Source organism: Halyomorpha halys, unplaced genomic scaffold, assembly GCF_000696795.3.
Source record: "Halyomorpha halys isolate HHAL.00 unplaced genomic scaffold, Hhal_1.1 Scaffold977.1, whole genome shotgun sequence".
Classification (NCBI taxonomy): domain Eukaryota; kingdom Metazoa; phylum Arthropoda; class Insecta; order Hemiptera; family Pentatomidae; genus Halyomorpha; species Halyomorpha halys.
In genome coordinates this window covers 330,203-351,552 of record NW_027116440.1, presented here as the reverse complement: position 1 = coordinate 351,552, position 21,350 = coordinate 330,203, and the positions used below count along the sequence as shown (strand labels likewise).

The 21,350-nt window shown below is 28.9% G+C and overlaps 2 protein-coding genes across 4 annotated transcripts in view; one reads left to right on the top strand and one right to left on the bottom strand.

The window, feature by feature from the left end:
* The window catches only part of NFAT (NFAT nuclear factor), a 61,439-nt gene extending 54,156 nt beyond the window's left edge, over positions 1–7,283 (top strand). The window contains exons 11-14 of one of the 2 annotated variants that reach the window (XM_014431478.3): positions 2,847–2,954; positions 3,663–4,028; positions 5,294–5,815; positions 6,319–7,283. In XM_014431478.3, the coding sequence (XP_014286964.1) occupies positions 2,847–2,954; positions 3,663–4,028; positions 5,294–5,815; positions 6,319–6,326 (1,004 nt within the window). In that variant the 3' untranslated portion in view covers positions 6,327–7,283. Of the gene's footprint in view, positions 1–2,846; positions 2,955–3,662; positions 4,029–5,293 lie in introns of both variants that reach the window. The other variant, XM_014431477.3, reaches the window with a different exon arrangement.
* Positions 7,284–9,413: 2,130 nt separating this feature from the next.
* Rok (Rho kinase) overlaps positions 9,414–21,350 on the bottom strand; it is a 37,835-nt gene continuing 25,898 nt past the window's right edge. The window contains exons 17-26 of one of the 2 annotated variants that reach the window (XM_014431486.2): positions 20,995–21,249; positions 19,019–19,288; positions 18,735–18,828; positions 17,274–17,491; positions 16,789–17,005; positions 15,226–15,391; positions 14,492–14,570; positions 13,289–13,490; positions 12,692–12,908; positions 9,414–10,987 (exon numbers count right to left, since the gene is read on the bottom strand). In XM_014431486.2, coding sequence (XP_014286972.1) covers positions 10,903–10,987; positions 12,692–12,908; positions 13,289–13,490; positions 14,492–14,570; positions 15,226–15,391; positions 16,789–17,005; positions 17,274–17,491; positions 18,735–18,828; positions 19,019–19,288; positions 20,995–21,249 — 1,803 coding nt within the window. In that variant the 3' untranslated portion in view covers positions 9,414–10,902. Of the gene's footprint in view, positions 10,988–11,024; positions 11,287–12,691; positions 12,909–13,288; positions 13,491–14,491; positions 14,571–15,225; positions 15,392–16,788; positions 17,006–17,273; positions 17,492–18,734; positions 18,829–19,018; positions 19,289–20,994; positions 21,250–21,350 lie in introns of those variants that run through there. The other variant, XM_067053240.1, reaches the window with a different exon arrangement.

Below are 21,350 nucleotides of genomic sequence, written 5' to 3'. Positions count from 1 at the left end.
TGTTTCATAGTGAATTAAGGTAAGGTAAATTATAAATAATAATGTTAAATATTTGAAATGGTTGTAGGATCACACATATAATGGAAACTTTTTGTAGCAGATTGTCCCTGAAGATGGCCGAATTGGCCGAAACGTTGGACGTGTAAAAACAATAAAAGTTTTGAGACTATAATTTGGATAATGTTTTGAATTATTTAGTAAAAAATTATAAATTTTATTAAACTTAATTATAAACAATTTGCCTGATCATATTTGTCACAAATTAATTTCAAAAATTTCAATATAATGCTGGATTTTCAAATATTTCCATTTTCAACCCAGTCATTATATAAAAATATTTTCACATCTACAACAAGAAAAATAACTATGCAAAGTAAGTCTGGACACATAAATTAAAGTTAATATTTATATATACATAACTATGTTTTAGAAACTTGTAGGCCCTCATTTATTTCGAATTACTTCTAATAATTGTTTCATTGACCCATCCAGTTTATTTGTCACTTCTGCTGGGATCCTCTTCCATTCTTCCAATAAAGCAGTTTTATCTTTTCTTTCTTTTTTACCTCTTTTCTCTTTACTCAATAGTGAATTTCATTCCATAAATGTTTTATAGGATTAAGATCTGGGGACTGAGGAGGTGTATTTAGTAAGTTGGGTGCATTATATATTAGCCACTCCTTTGTTCTCATAGCCTAAGGGTCATTATCTTGCTAAAAAATGAATGTCCATTGAAGACCCAAGTTTTTAGCACACTCTTTTAAATTGTTTCTTGGCATGTTGTTCCACGATGCCATTGATATCATGTATGGATCCAACAGCCTTCGCACTCATACACCCCAGACCTTAATACCATCACCTCCATGCTTAAATTTAGGCCTCAATGTTTTGCTAAAGCTCACAAAGAAAAGCCTCCATCATTCAGTAAATCTGTAATATCTTTATATTAATGTAAATTTAACATCTTTTGATCCAATGGACTGCAGAAAGTTAATAAGTATTTAAAAACCAAAAACTTGAGATCGACATTTAAGCTTGAGGGTGGCAGTATTATGGTCTGGGAGCATATGAGTGCAAAGGGAGTTGAATCCTTGCATGTTATCAATGGTATTGTTTGTTTCTAAAGTACATCAACCTAACATGTTGTTCCATGATAATAGTGATAACATGTATGAATGCAACTCCCTTTGCACTCATATACCCCAAGACAATAATACTGTCACCTTCATGCTTAAATGTTGGCCTCAAATTTTTGGTTTTTAACCTTAATTAATTTTCTCCCATACTTTTTGCCGTCCATTGGATCAAAAGATGTTAAATTTACATTCATCTGGAAATATTGTATTCATTTTTAAAACAGAAAGCTGTTGTGTAAAATAAGAGTAATTTTTTTTTCTGGAAAATAATACACTTTAAACATTAGATGAACAATTGCCAAATTTACGTGTTTTCAGACTTTTTTTTTGTCTACTGTGGTTCAAAAAGTTTTTCCTTATTCTTTTTGGCTCATATTTTATATTTAAAAATGTACAACAACAATAAAGTTGTTTATGATGGACTATTTATATAATTAAATAGAATTATTTTAGCTTTGTTGTATGATTGTTGTAGTTAAACCTTGATATAAACAATTTTTAAGGGATGTTTTATTTTTATGTTATTCCTTGAGTTAACTTTTCTTCTTGAGAATCAGCGAGCTAGATTATTATTGCAATTTCTGGATCGTAAAGTCTTCATCCGAATTTTAAAGATAGGAAAAATTATATATTATGATTCACCCATGATATCAAACCAGATTGATATTATATAGTTCTTTTTTTCCTCATTTCTAAGATTTTTTTATAATCCCCTGATTGAGGGTTTAAAATCAGTTAGTTAATTTTGAACAGAAATGACACATCATGTGGTAAATAATCTTAATTCCAAAATAATTTCTTCATATTTCTCTACTGCTGCTAGATAAGGAAAGTACTGTACTCTGATCAAACTTTCAATGTGAAATTTTCAACAGATCTATTTATTTTAAAGTCCTCTGAGTCCAAGAATCTTGTTTCCTTTTCTTTCTTTCTTTTTTTTTTTTTTTAGGAGGTTGACCTCCAATACCTGTGGGCCTAATTGACCATGCTCAGCAAAATCATACTACACGATAACTGAAAAGCTCGCTTTTTTGTAAACTGTAGCTTTAAAATAGCTGTTATAATTTTGGTTAAGTCCTCTCATTAAAATCCTTTAACTTTTCTTGTGCAGTATATCTCCAAGAAAAAGTAGACAAAAAGTGTTGACGAAAACCAAATTTTATTTGTCACATAACTAAAATATATTCATGATACTGACATTACAAATAGTGTAATTAAATTTTCTACAAAATAAAAAATCTGTATCTTTAAAGATACTGCATATTAGACTTTGTACCCTTGTTTCAAAAAGTATTATATGTAGATTCCCATAGAAACTTTTTATTGGCTTTTCTAATTATTTGACAATGTACATCTTTCAGAATGCTCCACTTAATAATTAAATTGTATTATAAGCTAAAAAAATAAAATGAAAAAGATTAATCGGACCAATTTTAGGATTGGGCCAAACTAACAATTTTTGGATTGGACTTGGATTCGTTTCTTGACAAATTTCAAAGGTTGAGATCATTAAGACAAATAGCTTTGTAGAGTTATTTTGTATTCGTAAAGCCTCAATAAGTAGATTTATTTAGTGTAATCATTCTTCATTAATTACAGGCGTACGTTTTATGAAGGTTTGGCTGTTATATGTACTTAATTTTTATTAAACAATTTCATCAGTTGAAATATGAATGTGAATTATGTTTCCTTACCTTCTGAATTTTGTAGGTATCATTACAAACCCAGTATTTCCTCCTGAGAATGTTCTTGTAGGGGTGCAATGGCATGTACCTATGCAATCAACGACTTCCTTCATATCAGAAGAGCCTCCTAAAAGTGAGTTAAGATAGAATTATGTCTTTCTTAATTTACCTTAAGCCTTATTGAGCAAGAGTTGTTTGAGTCTATGGTGAATTGGCATTCCAAGCATCTCGTCTTTGCCCAGTTTCAAAAGGATTTTATATCAGCAAATAAAAAGCGAGAATTGTGCTTAGCATCTCCTTGAATATGGAAAATTTCTTTAATAAGATTCAACATGACAAGTTGCTGTCGAAATTTAAACTAAATTTTCTTCAAAATAACTATTTATTTAATCAGTTTTTAATAGGGTCCATTCATTTGAAGGTGTTATGAATTTAATTTAATCACCCGAAAATATTTAATGTTTTAAGTGAAAAGTTGTTGACCTAATGTACTTGAACAAAAGACTTATAACATTAATTTGTAACATTGCTCACAACAAGGTAAACCTCTGGTTAAGTTACTTTACATTATTGTAATGTTTGCTTATGGTTTTTCAAAGTTCTAGATTGTAGAGAAAAATAAAGGATTAATCTAAGTAAAGAATGGTAAAAGGACTATAAACATTAAATCTAGACATTTGTCATTTATCTGTTTTATATCTCAACTCCGATTGTTCAATTAAGAGACAGCTATTTTGATTTTATTTGCCTTAAATCACCAAATTTTTTGATTAGTTCTTGCTGCTGGCTAAAATTTGGAGTATATTTATTAGAATGGGCTTTGATGTAAATAATTTTCCAGGTGAAGAAAAGAATGAGAGTGAAATGATGCCTCCACCTGCGACAGTCCCTCCTGTACGCCGTAACCCTACAGTTTCTTCTGAAGTAAAACGGGAAGCTGAATCACCTCCTTGTTTGGCTTCTGCTCTTCAGCAATTTATCACTCCTGATGTTCCACTTCCATCTATATCTGTTGAAAACTATCTTTCTCGGATCGAAAGTCCACCTGAAGCACAAGTAACTGCTCCACAAAGCCAAAAACTGGTTGGAGGTGAAAAAGTTGATCAACTTATGCCGTTATCAATTCCCCAATTAAGTCTTGCAACACAACAATCTCTAGCGCCTATCGGTACAGCTTCGCAGCTGATAATGGATACAAAATTAACAGGTAAATATAAAATACACTATATATACAACTTTATTAATCAGTCATTAAAATAAATTATTTAAATAAAATTCTTCTGGCAGAGTGTTGTGCTGGCTGTTTGATGTAAAATAGTTATATTGAAGAAATCAGATAAATATAAAATAAATAAAGGGCTTACATATGACTGGTTAAAAATGAATATTCACCTGTTAAGATAAGTAAAAATGATAGATTGTATCATGGAATGGAATTTAGAATTTTTAATTATCTATCACATTAAATAAGTAGCTGAACAGAAGTAAAATACATAAAATGAAAACTCATATAATTATAAAATAAATTAATTATTCAAAGTAATGAGAGTATAGTTCACCATGAATTATATATGAGAAGATGATTGGGGGTGCGGTGAGTAAACAATACAAATAAGTAAATACTTATTCATTAGTACAACGTTTCGTCCAGAATTATCTACAAACCGAGCTGACTCAAAACATTTTGACTCGGTGTTGGAAATTGGCTCTAGATGCTCTTATAAAGACCTGAAATCCTGGCCGATAAGTAATACGCTTTTACTTATTTGTGTTCTTCATTGAATGCAACCCTCAACCCTTTTCCAAAAAAAAAAATTTAATTTAATGGAAGAAAAAGCTCGTCCTATATTTGGGCAAATGGAGTATTTTTAATATTATGAAATTTCTTTATTTCTGTTACAGCCTTACTTATCTTATATTTAAAACAGAGACTTAAAGCAAGTGGTATTGGTATTGCTCGATGTTGGAATAATTGTTTGATGTCACAATCTCTCAAAGGAGTTCTTAACACCAATAATAATAAAAGGGAAGGGATCGTGGACCACCCACTCCCTAACCCCAATTTAGCGATGGTCTTGCACTAACTTTAAAACATTTATTTAAAACGGGAAGAGGAGAGTCAAGTTAGAAAATTAGTTAAATCGAGCAGCATTGAAAAGGTGGCTAAAATTGGAAAATGGCCTAATCCTGGAATAAACCATAGCATGAATTGCAAACTCTTAAGTATTTAACCATAATATAATTAACCAAGAGAATTTTTTTTTCTTGTAAGAATCAATGAATAAAAAAATTTAGATTATCAGTTTATTTGTAACTTCTTTTATCAATTTAGACTGAAGATTAAGGAAAAAATACACTTGAGTATGGCATAATAGGTGCTGCAAACTCAGCTTACTTAAATACCTTAGTTTGATTATCAAATAACATAATTTATTATTTACTAACTGTTAGTTCCTTTTATTTGTATTACAGGACTCCTGAATGCTGATGCTGAACCTATGATTACTTCTAACGATTTGCTCTATTCAAGCGCTACTTCTCAAGTGGTTTCTCCTCCTGTGCCTCCTGTTCTGCTTGAAGGACCTGCACCAGTTCAAGACTTTGTACCACAGCAGAATAATACTGTTCAACCTCCTGAGTATAATGTAGCTACAAACATTGTCCTGACTGGTCATAACAATACTCCTATGATTTATCCTGAAAACCTGACTGTTAATCCATCTGCTGCATTACCACCAGCTTTTCCTACAATTCTTTCTGAGCCTGTGCCATTAGCAGTATACCCTAATACAACAAAAAACTCGGAAAAAATTGTCAAGTCTGAATTCCAGACAAGTATACTTCAAAACATGAATGTTGAAAAAAACCAAAAAGCTCCTATTATAAATCCAGGGGAGAAGAAATGCGACGAAGGGATCCCTTTACCTCAGGAGCTTACTCAGATGTCGGAGCACGATCTCTTGAGCTACATTAATCCAAGTTGCTTTGATCAGGGTAATCAATCAACTTTCTCACAATTTTTTATTTGAACAAGCTAACTTTATCAAGATATTATATTTTTTCATTTAGTGTGGTGAACTTAATGTTGTACAGTTAATATTTGTATATTAACATTTCATATTATATATTTTTTTATTTTAATCTACAGAATCACTCAGGTTCAATGGAAAAAAATTAAAAAGAATATAACTCAACAGGGTAAAATAATTATCAGTTCACATTATGATTTAGAATAAGATATTCAAGTACAAAATAAATGTCTAGTCTTTCTGTTTTAATTTAATGCCACTCTGTTGTAATCATATTTCATGTTTTATAAAAAAGTAAATTAAAAAAAAAAAAGATAGATAAATCATTGTTACTTTCTACACTATTAGGAAGCAGATTTCCCTTCTTTTATTTTCAGTCATGTTTTAAATTCAGACATGGTGCAAAACAAAAAATAAAATAGCTAGGGTCCATTCACAATTGTCATCTCCCTCATTATGTTGTTTCAGTCTGCTGAACACCTGTTATCATGGACCCCCATTTTGTCTCCACGCCAGCTTTTGTTCATATGGATAAGGTTGAATTTATTTTATTTTTTTACTTCGAAATTCCTTAAAACATTTTCTGTCATGCATGCCAGATTTTATTTTGATGGAGTGGCTAATGATTTCCTCTGGTGAAGGATTAATTTTAGTTTCCTTATCTGGGTCCCAATAGACTGAATGCCTTATCCTCTTTGTATCTTTTAATCCGATAGGTTCTTATTTGTAAATATAATACGTAGTTTTATATATATTTACATAAATATATATATATATATATATATATATCAAGTATTTTGTAGTTGTTATAGAGTGCTCAGAAATATATAATATATATATTGTGCATGAATTTTGTAGTTGTGATTGTAGACAATGCTTTGTTTTTTGTTACTATATAGCATCTGGTCTCATTACAGCAAGAATGTAATTCATGCTCTATAATATTTTTAATGTATTATGATATAGTTAAATTAAAAAAATTGTTATTCACTGAGAAATTTTATTAATGCATACATATTTCCAATTGTATGTACATTATACCACACAATAGTGCCTATATTTATATAATTGCTTCATATATTCTTATGTAGTTATTTATCGATTAAATATTCAATGCTCTACTGTTATTTTTTGTGTCATAGAAGTGTAAATTATTGAAGTTGATGTATAATTATAAGTATTCATAGAACTGAGATTGAATTGTTTCAAATTTTATTATTCAATATTTTTGTTTTTTTATTTTATTTTTTAGTATATTATATACCTGTTACACATTTTGTATAATATTGTCGATTAAATATTGTATGTGCTAGCTATTGATTGCTTTCTAACCTTTTGGAACTCCTAAAATTATAACCATTATCAAGTAGCACTACTATCCTCTGGTTTGTTCTTACAGGCCTGATGATTTCAAAATAAATTATTATTTTTTCCCCTATTGTTTTATTTCAAAACATTATTCAGCTTAAAATATTGTAAGTGAGGAAATCATTATCACTTGAAACAAAAAACAAGATAATAACCATAAGATAGTAAAAAAATAAACAGCATAAGAAGGTAACAAATGAGAGTAAAAGAAGATAAATTATAATTTTGTAAAGTTAAAAATTTATACTAAAAGATAACAAACATTGAAAATATTAGAAAAAGAAAAAAGAATTAAAAATGAGACAGTGCTCAATGTAGATGAAAAAATTGATATTAATATTTTGGGAAAATTAAAAAATGAATTCATGTTAATGCGTATATCTTTTAATTTCCCACAATTCTCATTATGTTAATTTCAATTTTTTCATCAGTTATAATTTTTATTTCTAATATTTTCAGTTTGTTTTCTTTTTAAATTAATTCTAACCTTTACAATATTATATTTTATCTTCTTTTGTCTCAATTATTATCTTCTTAAACTGTAATTTTTTTCTCATCTTATTTATACATTTTGTTTTTAGTTTAGTCTACGAAAGTAAATGCTTTTAACTAAAAATTTTTAATTTCTAGTAAAATTAAATTCGTAAATAGATGTTTAAAAAAAGGTTAATAAATATAAAATTTACATTCATTAAAATCAATTTTGTACCTACAAGACAAACACTTTAAATAATATTACCAAAGAAAAATTGCAAATGGCGAACTTTTCAGAACAAATATTAGCACAGAGGTAACCTCATTAATGGAATACAGTCTTAGAAAAACCAATATTGGGTCTTTTCCACGCCACTATAAATATCTCAAATCAATAGGTATTGTAAAAACTTATATCAGACTAGAACTAAATGTGGTCAGTGGGACTCTGGATTGCCTACCATCACAGTTGGGCAAAAAGTAATTACCATTACAATTGGAGAAATGCAATTACAGTTATAAATAATTGTAATTTTAATTGCAAATATCAATTACATTCTTATGGAATTGTTATTTTTCTCAAAAACAAATTACATAAGACCAAAAGAAAAAATTTGTTTTATAATGGCTCCAAAATGTGAAAATGATATCCAGTTTACGATTTTGCCCTGATGTATTAATTTGTTTTATCTTTTCTGATTTCTACAATATTAGGATCCCCTGTGTGTTTTAAGGGGTTCAGATAATTAAAATAAAATTGATTTTATGATCGGGCATGTATTGATTCATTTTGACTTCTTGGGTTTCTATAATTATATGCTCCAATATTTTTTCTCATTTTCAGAAACTGAACTCCAAAAACATTTATGGGGACCCTAATATTATATTAATCCAAAACGTTTAAATGAATCGATACACAAGAGGGCAATCTTAAAATTGATTTTACTTTCATTCTCAGCAACCCTGAAAAAATATGAGGGGAACCTATTATTATAGAAATTCTTAAATTTAAAATAAATGGACATGCAAACCCAGGATCATAAATCAATTTTACTTTCTGCGCAACCAAAAAGATTTAAACGGACTTTAATATGTTAGGAACCTGAAATGTTAAAATAAATAGAGCACACCATTTAAAAATCTGTATCATTTCCCCTTTCTGTACATCTGAACAAATATATAACACACCCTAATATGTTTGGAATCTAGAATGTTAAAATTAATGCCGTTCCTGGACATTTTCAAAATAAAAGTGTACTCCGAAATCTATTCATAAGAAATATTTTAACATAAATAAATTGAATTCAGATGAGTTAAATTAAATGTAATTGTAATTTCAATTACTTCAGTATAATTGTTCTTCAAAATCACTATTTTTTTTCTGGACCATTCAAGCGACAACCTTAGTGTAATTATAGTGCAACATAGACAAATAATTGAAGATATAATTAAATTACTTATGCAATGATTCCTGCCCAACTCTGCCAACTGTGGATAATCTACAAGGAAAAATGAAACAAAAAGGCCTTATCAATACCATTGGCATAGAATTGGAGTATGGCTAGTGGACAATCACTGGCTGCCTTCTGTTTAAGTTTAGCTCCATAGCTACTTTAAAAAAAGTTTTCATGTGTCAAAAGAACAAATTAAGAAAAAGAATAAGGTTAAATAAAAAAACAAAACAAATATTTAGAATCAAACGGAATGTAATTACATATAAAACTTTGGTCATTGAAAATAACATTCATATTAGAGATTATATATAGATAAGTTAATGCCCCATTTTTACAATTAATAATATAATTATCTTTAATATTTATCGTATCATAACAAAACAAATTTCAATTATTCTTTAAATTTTAATGAACCTAAATATAAATATTTCAAATAATGTTTTTCATTCTGTGTCCATACATTTCATGATAAATGACTTTTTTTTATTTATTGATCTTCAAGAAAAATTAAGAAATAAATAAAGATTGAAAGAATGAATAAAATTTAAAGAATAATTGGTTGAAATAAGTTATCAAAGTTTTTAAAAAATTTGCACAACCAGTTAATCCAAGATTAATACAACCTATTACTAACACAATCAGACAGGTTTAATTTCAATTTAATTGTTAATAAAATTACTCCAGCCAAACCCCCCCAACTAATTTTCAACCTGGTAAAATACTGCTTTGTTGAAACATAAAATTTAAATATACATTAACATTACTGTACACAGAAATATATATGAAAGTATGTATATATTTATAAACCACTAATAATTTCTAACCATTATCAGAATACATCAGTTTTTCATATAATTATACAATACAGTTCCAAACACATAATCAAAAGATTGTAATCTTAATTATAAAATAACTTTCAATTGTTAACAAAAATGAATGGGTAATAATTTTTTTAAAAAATTGCAAAAATCTTGATAGTTAAACAATAATCTTGGCATGTTTAAAACTGAAAAATATTTTTTCCATACCATATCAATTTTAAACACCATTATTGCAGAAAGATAAGTAAATAATACACACATATCAAACATATATATTGTACATATCTATAAAGATAATATATGCAGGTGTAAATTTTAACCGTTATTTTTCAGAATCAATAATTTAATTTAATGGAGATGGTTCTCAAAAAAAAAAAATAAAATGACTACTTCGTTGTTAATAGAAAATACAATTCTTTCGGTTTATACAAACATTATTACAAATAAGCGTATAAAATCAATATATACATATTATATACAAAATAAAAGGATGAATTATTTCCTCTGAATAATTTGCACTGAAAGAACTATTTACAGATCTCAATAATATTTACATAATAAAAGAAATAAAATACTTACACAATGGTACAAAAAATTGAACTTACGTTTTCACTTACATCAATAAAGTGAAGGTAGTATTTAAAACAGTTACAAATACAGTAACATAAAAAATAAAACAATAATAAAGATATGAGTGAACATAATGAAGAGACATTCATAAATGCCGGTTTCAAATCATATATTGAAAAAGTTTATAAGCATATTAAAATTTAGTTCGTATTTAAAATAAAATGCTAAAACCCAGTTATGTTACTTGTATAAGTAAAATGTTTAAATAGATTTTTTTTAAATTGATTAAATATGATGAGACCATTAAATGATCAGGAAATAAATATCACATTAGCTGTATAAGGCACTTAAAGAAAAAATAAATATCACTTTGATGTAGCGTTAGCAGGCAATGTTGCTGATTTCTGTTGAGTTGTTATATAAGGCTTTAATAAAGACCGGGTAGATTCTCTAAAATTGAAAATTAATAACAATAAATACCAAAATAAACAATCGACACATGTATTTCTCATTAAATACAACACATTTATTTCAAGTCATCAATAATTGGAACATATCCTCTGTGATAACCATAGCACACTTTTCAAATATTTACATTTTTAAGTTAATTGATAAGGGAATTATTTGATCATAATCCCATACTATAGAAAAAACATTAACGTAATATACAAACTCAAGATGTATTCCAACTCTTCTTTCTAGGTCCAGGTGTGTAAATAATGAAAACTTTAAAGTAAGGTGAGAATTCACTACAGACAAAATGATCATTAATGTAGCACAAAGAATCGTAAATGATTCTTTAATAGAATAAACATTACTATTAATAAAATAATTAAAACTATCTTCCATTTGTGCAGTTCCTACAACAGCATTCCATTTCTCAAGATTAAACTCTAATTTATTGGTTTTTGGTAATGCAATTTAATAAGATCCAATGTAAAAATCAAAACCCCGAAAAATGTGCAAAGAACATTAAATTAGAAATCAATTTGTGAAATAAAATTTTTTAATTTCCTAATAAACTTTTTTTTTTCGGCCAAGACTCCCATTGGAGTCCTATACTGCCTAACCGTGGTTGGGGGTCAAAGTTCTTCATTTTGTGGGACTCCCACTCAATGAAAAAAGTCAACGTCCCAGGCCGGATTCGAACCGGCACTGCTGATAGACATCAAATTGGTAAGACTGTGTCTTAACCACTGAGCTATGGGCGGCTCCCTAATAAACTTTTCAAATTTTTTATTTTATTTACAGTATACAAATTGTCATATTGTTGACCACTAAGGATGATTGTTGCAATTAGATTACCAACAGTCATTTACTTTTTAACACTTATTACTAATATGTATTTAAAAATTAATAAATTAATTCCAAAAGTTAAAAAACAAGAACATATTGAATTCTATGTGATATATCTCGACTGGCTTGTTTATATAACATTCAACATTAACAGACTGCCTTTTATAATGTACTAAACAGCATATTGGTAAGCACTAAAAAGAGGTAAAAATTGTTCACACATAAAAAATTTTAGTAAGAGATGAGTATAAGCCTGCACATTGATTTAAGGAAGTGATAAAGCATAAACCAGAGCAAACTTGGAATCCCATTTAAGTCAATCTGCATCTGCCTATTCTAGATAAATTATAATCTTACTTGTATAAATTGCTATAAACAGAAGCTGCATCAATTATTGAGGAAACCTCAAGCAATTTTGGCACAGAACAATGCTTATGAGCCTTTACATTGATACTACAAGATGATTGATTTATGCTATAATGCTACATGATTGATATCTCAGGTAAACAATTTATTTTTAATTTAGGTCCAAGACCTATTGTGCACAATTTTACCAAGATCAATTTAAACTGCAGATTTGTTCAAATGAAAAAAATAACTAAATTAGTTACTAAGGAATCAACAAAGCAAGCTTCAAAACTAGGTAGGAAGCAGTCTTGCACCCTTCGAACAACATCAAAGGCACACTTTAAGAAACCCTAATCACGCAGAGCAATCCTTCTCTGGTTATTACTTCCCATTGTACCAATGTACTGTACTTCTATTCCATTAAGAAAAGTTGGACAGTAAATACGATTATAGAATTTTAATAAAAAAAATAATTTTAAATAAATAATTATGTGATTGACTTAAAGTTACCTAGGGGATATTCTAGCCCCATCAATAGTTGTGTTTGCCTTATATCCACTCTTCTGAATTTTTTTGGAAAGCCTTGTGACCCAATGTTTTTGCTCATCAATATTTGATGCCAGAAGGAGAAGTTCTTTAGCACAGTTAGGATCATAATTCAATTTACAAGGTGCAATTGCTTCTTCCTTTTTGTCAAAATGCTCTCGATGAAGCTTAATATGGCATCCTAAAAATAAGATCAATTTATACTAAAACTTTCATTAGTAAATAACCGAAAAGTCATAAATAACCGGGATGGGAAAACTACTAAAATGTATTCAATTTTCAAATAAAAAATAATTAAATTTACATTTTAGATCTGGTTTAAAGTATTTAAAAAAAAAAAAAGGAATCTTCTAATTGATTATTCAGTTTTAACATTTCATCTTGCACACAAAAAATGTTAAGGAGAATAAGATATAATGCGTGAATCTGTGTGTTTTCAAAATATTTGTTGAAAGATTCATATCTGTATAAATAATAATCAGCTTTCAATCCGTGAAAATATCCTATTTCAAAAACAGTACTATTGAACTACAGACTTATCCTGTGTTTTGATTTTCTTACCTCGACATTCAAGTGCAGAAGGAGGTCTGAATACATTCCAAAGTGGTTTTGGACAAACCTCACAATTAGTAGGCATATGGAAGGAAATTTGAACAAATACATGACCTTTGAAAGACAAAGCTAATGTACTAGGTTTATCATCAACACTTCTTGGCTCTGTCTCATCCGGGCGCCTCGCTTCTCCTTCACCAGCGTACAGTAACTGTCGACAACCAAATAAAATTTATCATACTAGTGTGGTAACAAATAATAGAAATGTTAACTGTTCTGTCTAGTACTCAAAGACATTGGAATTTGACCAATGAAATATGAGAATCATGGAAAGTATAGACAAAATTAATATAAATACTATAAATAAAGAAAATATTATTACTTTGACGATAAAAGAAAATGTGTATTTTTTTATGAAAAAAGTTATTTTACTTGAAACATGTATCGGGCACTGCACAGTCAGCAAAATATCCATTGTAAATGCCGAGGATCATTACCATAAATATCATTATTCAATATTTTATATAAAAAAGGTTTAAATAGAATATACACATGTAAGTATTTTAAATTAAATTTATTACAACTATATAATTATGAAAAAAAGTGCAAAAATTTTTTTCTTGGTATATGTTTCATTTTTGCATTCAGACTTTCGTTTTGATGGACCAGCTTCAATATTCAAGGTTGAAAAAATATAACTTAACTGAATAGTGAAAAAACACAAAAATAAAAACTTTTTCAAAAACCGCCACTAGATACATTTAAAATGAATATTCTATTACAGGAAACAAGAGCAAAAACAACTCTTGCCAGCAGTGCCCCCAATAGAATGATACGTTTGTATGTTGATGTGCGCGATCATGGATCCGTGTATCCATGCGCATGATACCCATGTAGTAGGCATGCGAAGTGTTAAGTTTAAAATATTTTTTTTTCGGTCACATTTTCAAAATACGAAAAACTTGTAGTCTAATGTATTTTTGGTCTAACTGCTTAAATAAACGTGACATCAAAATATAATGGAACAAGAAAACGACAGGACACAAATTAACAACTTGTGTCAGTGTAATTATGTTTCTAAATAACCTAAATGATGAATGCAAGCAATAAAAAAAACATCACACTATATTTTGGTAAATGATTAAAATAAAAAGTTTTTGTAAGATACATAAAACAATTTGCTAAGGAAAAATATTTAAAAAAATGAAATACCTGAAATATCCGTGGAATTTCTTTGGCATCAGCTCTAATAACATCACCCTGGGTAACTGATCTCACATGAAACACTTTGCTAAAAAGGAGTAAAAGGAAATAAATTATTGAAATAATTAATGAGTAAATAAAATGAAACAATATTTTAGCATTTTGATGTATTAATGTACTTTTTAATACAATGCATAATATAATGAAAAATATATATAATCAGAAAAAAAAAAAACATTTCTTGACTGGACAGACCCCAATAAACTATTTTGATAGAAAAACTGAAATCTATTATGTTACCAGTTAACCTGCCAAATTGGGACTGTAACTTAGTCAATTCCCCTTTTGGCCATCTAATAAGAGGTGTAGGTATTTCAAAAACAAATATTAATATTTACAGAAATGTTGAGTAACAAGAGTATAAAGTATGTACATTGTACAACTCAAAACAGAAAAGTTATATTTTGAAAAAGTTTGTTATTTTTCTTCCTTCAACATTTACCAAATTTTTGACTGCAAAATCTCACTATTTTTTCAAGATTAAACTCCAAAATCAACTTCTTTTTTCATCATTTTCCTGTGTTTTTATATCTCTAAGTCAGTTATTCTACTACTCTGTACATCACAATAACCTAATAAACTTTGACCTTCAGAATTGAATAATTAAAATATAAATATTTTACCTGCTCAGTAATCAAAGTTTTATAGTATAACTTAATTTAATAATGATATATTATTCTAACCTTAGGTCTAATATCAGGGCAGGATCAGTATTCTGTTTTTCACTTTCTGAATTATAAAATATAATTTTTTTAGAGGAGACGACAACATATTGCTTTCTCCAGCCATGCTTCCTGATGTTCTGCTTTTGAGGAATATACAACCAACCTTCAAGCCTAGATTCAGTACCTGAAAAGAGAATACAACAATTAGTTACAAAAAGTATCATTGAAAATTAAATAAAAGGAAGGAATAAAATATAGATAGATTAATTATTTAAATTTTAATAAAAATAGGAATACAAAATTAAGCTACAATCCAAAAGAAAGAAATAAGGTAATGCATGATAAGCATATATACTGAACAACTTATACTGAATATGTATACTAGCTCAATGATAATAATCAGAACCATCACCCCAAGAACTATCAGACATATAATGAGCAAACTTAAAGGAATAAAATTGTAACTAGGAAAATAATAAGTGAAAACTGAGTTCAGGTTCCTTATAAATGATAATAATGAACTATCAGTAATTTATTTTTCAACCCTTTAAAATTCTATTTTCCTTAAAGTCTGGAAGAAAGTCTTGGCCATTGGACAAAATCCCTTCTCCTTCAGTTTCCAATTTCTTGCCTATTTCAATTCTATCTAATTTGTCCAAGCCCCTTGGAAAGACAAGTCCACTCCCAACTTAATAATTTCCTTGAGATAAAAAACCTCTCCTAAATCCTTTCCAATCTGGTTTTCACTTCCAACATTCCACACAATCCACTTTATAGAAAATTTTCCAAGACCTCCAATCCTTCATAGATAATACGCAAATTTCAATGCTAGTTCTTTTTGATTTCTCGAAAGCATTTGACTCAATTGATCTTAAGATCCTTCTCTCCAAACTTCAAAATCTTTCCTTATCAAATAGTGTCCTAAAGTGGTTCCTCTCCTTCTTGTCCCATCGTTCTCAATCAGTCACCATTATGAACAAATCTCTTTCTTCTCTCCTTCTTCTGACATGATATGTTCCTCACTTTCACCAACCCTTTTCTCCATCTACATTAACAATCTCCCTGATTCCATCACCCACACTTATACCACTTATATGATGATGATCTCCAAATTTACCTATCCTTCCATCCCACTAAGATGCTTGAGGCAATCAAAAAGTTGCAAGAAGATATGAATAGCATCAACGCATAGGTGATAAACAACTAGCTGAGATTGAATTGAATTTTCCTTGAAAATCAACAAATTCTACTCTACAATAAAAAAACCTCGGATCACCTTCGACAAACACCTCCCCAAGAAAATAAATTAAGGACTTGTTGAAAGGAAGGATTAGAGAATTCTAACTAGTGAGACAGAAGGGAAATTAAAACAAAGAAGAGGAATTATGAATAAAATTACTGCTGCTACTTATAATAAAAACAGAAATGAATGATATTACTCAGAAATAACTAAAATAATAATGTTATATTTATAGAGAGGAGAAAGTAGGATAGGTGAAACAATAATAAAATTTATACCTTCATGATAAGCTTAAGATCAGATAAGGATAGCTTCTCACAAATCAAAATCAATAATCATACCTTGAGTATCATCAGCATCATTTTCAGCACTGCTGAGGGAAGCCGTTTCACTACAAAGGGTGGCTAACTTTGTTTGAAGTTGTTCTATTTCAGCATCTTTAGAATCAAGTTCCATTTGAAGCCTTAATTTTGAAGAATTTTCTTCAATAACTGCCGCTTGTAGTTCTTGTAATTCTTTTTGCCACTTCATGGCTTCTTGTCCATATTTCTCACGCTCCTAAAGAATTTTCAGCATCAGAAAATTAAGTATGAAAAAAGTTCAAATTTATTATAGCTCAACAATATTACCATTTAAAGTGAGTTTCATATTGAAATTCTAAATACATTATTACATACTATGAAATCTCATACATCAAATGAACATAACTCGACTTCAAACAAGGAATTTAATATACGAGCATAAAGTCTAAAATTTTAAGAAAGTTTGACAGTTACAAGCTTTCTAAAAAAAAAAATAAAAAATGTTTGCAAGTAACAAAACTCACCAGAGTAAGTTCTTGCTGCAATCTTCGACATTCTTTTTCTTTCCTCCTCAGATCAGCTGATGAAACTTTAGCTTTAGATTTAGCAGTCACATTCAAGTCTTTCCTATTCATAATTTCTGCAAGTTTATTTACAGCTTGAGCTTTGAGTAATTGTTCTTGTTTCAACTGCTTTACCAATCTTTCATAATCATCCATACAGGCTTTGGTATTACGAATATCTAAAGCAAAACAAAACCAATTAAAATTCAAACTACATTCCATGTAGGGTGATCTGGGGTAATTGCATCCCTAAAATACAATAGTTGATTTTCAGCCCTTATTAGTAAGAAAGTAAAATTTTAGTTATCAATTTTCTTACCATAAATAATGATTTTAAATATTATAATTATTAATTCAATATCTTAGTTATTAGTTTTCCTCCATAAATAGAAATTTTAAATATTTTAATTATCAATTTAAATAGTTTATTAAATATTATAATTATCAATTAAGTATTTTAGTTATTAGTTTTTACCCCATAAATAGTCATTTTAGTTATTATTTTCCCTCCATAAACTAGAGAATCTAATGCAGATGACATAAGGATAAAAGATTTATCAATTTCACTATTTCTCACTTGATTTTTTTAAAACAACCCTGTCAATCAGGGCAAATGTGTAAGTAATCAGAAGTTCTCATAATATTCAAAGCTTTTTCTTGGAGACGGAAAAAAGATGAAAACAAAAATGGAACAGATGGTTAAAAAAAAATTGTTTTTATTATTTTAAAAAGTGCAACACAAAATCATAGTAAAACAAATATTTTGAACTGTATAGATCTTATCCTTATTGCTAAGATTATATTCATATCTCAAAATAATCATTTTTTAAAATTTTATACCGTTGAACTGGGACAGCAATATGTACTTATTGCTACACTTTAGCCCGAACAAACTAAAACTAAAGGATATTTGTGTATCAAGGTGAAATAAAAATAAAAACACAGTGTAAACCGATGGTGACCATAAAAACAGTTGACACCTATTATATTATTATGAAAGTGTAAAAGTTAAATTGTTCTGATTGATCTGTACATCCTTGTCTATAATGCGACACAGGAATGTGCTTTTCACTTCTAAGCTAAGTGGAAACACTATTCACACAAACAAGTCTAGTTTGATGAATGTTAGACGTGCAAAGTTCCTACCATTGCCCTTAATAAAAGTTATCAGAATCTGAGAACAACACAAAAACTGATTTCAAAGCTTCAAATAAAACTACCATTTTTGGAACCATTTACACATTTGCCGCAGTTCACCTTAAGTAATCTTTAAATGAGAAAGGTATTTATTTATATTACTGAAATAATACAAAAAGGATAAATTATGAAATATCCTGAAAAGAATAATGGTGATTTTGAGATACAAATTATTGGTAAAACTTATATTTATATGATTCATAATATAACACTTTTTCTCCTTACCTTTTTCCATTATTTCATTTTTGTGGCTGTAATCATCATTTTCCTTCACCAATTGCTCAATTGTCTTTTTGAGTTCTACTTCTCTATCTTTGAACTAGAAAGCAAAAACAATTATACTTAAATAAAAATAAAAATTAAGAGAAAAGTTTCAAATAAAAATTACAAAGATTTTAGAAATATTGAAATTAGTTTTAATGTTAAAAAAGAAGGATAAAATTAACTAATTAAATTTGAAAATCATTGTTTCAGAGATGATTAAATTCAAAACTAGTATAAATACTTACATTATTAATCGTAGTATCCCGATTGAGAGTGTCCGCTCTGTGCTTAGTCAAAAGCTCCCTTAATTCAAGTTCTTTCATAGTCTTTTCCTTCTCGAGATCAGCAACTGTCTCTTCCGCAATCGACCGGGCTAATGCTTCAGAATCGGCTCTAGCCAAAGCTAGTTGAAGTTGATGTGCCAAAGAGCCTCGCTCTTCTTCAAGTTCAACAATGTTCCGGCATTTTTCTTCTATTTCATCTTTTAACTGTTCTGACTGAGACTTGTAAAGAGTCTGAAAGGGAAAAGGAAAAAAATAATGGAGGAGTTGAATAATTAAATAAAAATATAACATAAATTACAAAATGTTAGATATGAAAGGTTCAACAATAGCATTTATATTAGAATGTTAGATCAATAATACGAAACTGTTTCTCTTCAACATCTTAGTTTCTAGAACATTACCTATAGTTTTTTAGGTGATAACAATTTCTAGAGGATCATGTACAAAGCATATTAACTATTATCCAATTATCTCTTTATTTTAGACAAAAACAAATCCTAAAAGAAGATGAGGATAGTAGGAGGTGCAGTTAGTGAATAACACAAATAATTAAAAACTTATTTTATTAAAAACCTGTTTTATTTTATTATGTAAAATAATAGAAGATTTCAGTATAATCAAGTTATAAAATATTATACTGAAATCTTTTATTATGTAAAATAATAGAAGATTTCAGTATAATCAAGTTATAAAATATTATACTGAAATCTTTTATTATGTAAAATAATAAATAATAACACTGTTTTCCAATTTTAACCACTTTTCCAATGTTGCTCCATTTAACTAATATTTTAACTTAAGTCTCTCTCCTCTTCCAGTTTTTAATAAATGGTATATACGATATAAGACAACACTAGAGTTGGTAATTCTGGGTCTTGGGGTGGGTGTCCCTGGAAGGTTTGCCTTCAACCATTTTTCATGTTATGATCTCCTTTGAGAGATTGTAACATGTACATCAACCAATACTCATTATGACTGAAATATTATAATAGCCACTTATTCAATGTTGCTTGATTTGACTAATATTTTAACTAAGGTCTTCTCTTCCTGTTTGTACATTTATTAAAATTTTAATACGTTTAGTAATAAAATAAAATAATTTTTACTTATTTTTTTCTTCACTAAGTGCATCTTCAAGCATTTTCTCCTCATTAAATATCCAGTCATCAACTAATGCATCATTATAAATTCTAAAACATTTGGTAAAACATAAAACTTTACCTTATGTTCGATTGCCATTTTGAGCATATTTAAAAGACCTCAACCACTACCACTACACTTTAGTTGCTACAGGCTTACACCCACCCTAATCTTAGCTTCCATTTCTCCTATGCTAGGGGTGCAAAGTTTCAAGAGTTGTATTCCTCTGGTTGGAGTCATTAAGTCATCATTTCTCAAGTCATGTTTCCTGCTAATCAAGCTGGATATGAAAACTTTTTTTTTTTTTTTTTGGCCAAGACTCCCATTTGGAGTCCTATACTGCCTAACCATGGTTGGAGGTGAAAGTTCTTCATTTTGTGGGACCGCCACCAATGAAAAAAGTCAACGTCTCAGGCCGGATTCGAATCGGCACCGCCAATAGACATCAAATTGGTAAGACTGTATCTTAACCACTGAGCTATGGGCGACCCATGAAAACTCTTAAACCGAGTCACAAAGTGCCTAACCTTCTTTTTTGGCAGAGTAACCTTTATATCATTTATTTTTATGACTGCAGTGTTTTTGATGAGCAGATTTGATTTTTTTTAATAAATTAATCTTAAAACACAAGCTAGTATGTTTAAAGTATGTTGAGGAATAGTGTCACCAATATACCACATATTTTTATAACTGTTCCAAGGGATAAAGTATGAAAATATTATTTTGGAGAATTTTTTTATAATTCTACTTTATTAATAAAGAATATGGATAATGAAAAAGTCAGAAAAAATACTTACAGTAAAATGCTGCTGATCTTCTAGTTGATCTTGAAGATCTTTCATCTGTAAATCATCTACAGATTTTTGAGTCTTCAGCCTATGAAGCTCTTCTTCAGTCAACCTTAGCCTTTCACGAAGCAATGAAACTTCATTGCTGAGCTGAGCTTCCCGAGCTCTTAGGGCAGCAACTTCAGAAGTTTGAAGGCCTAATTCAGTGGCTAAGGCAGATTTTTTTCCATGCTCCTGTTCAACTTGGGCAGCGAGTGCTTTGGACTAAACAAAAAAAAAAAGTTAATAAATATTGCAATTAACAAACTATTAAAGGAGTCATAACCACTGACATCTACTTCCTACCACCTTTTTATTATTATTAT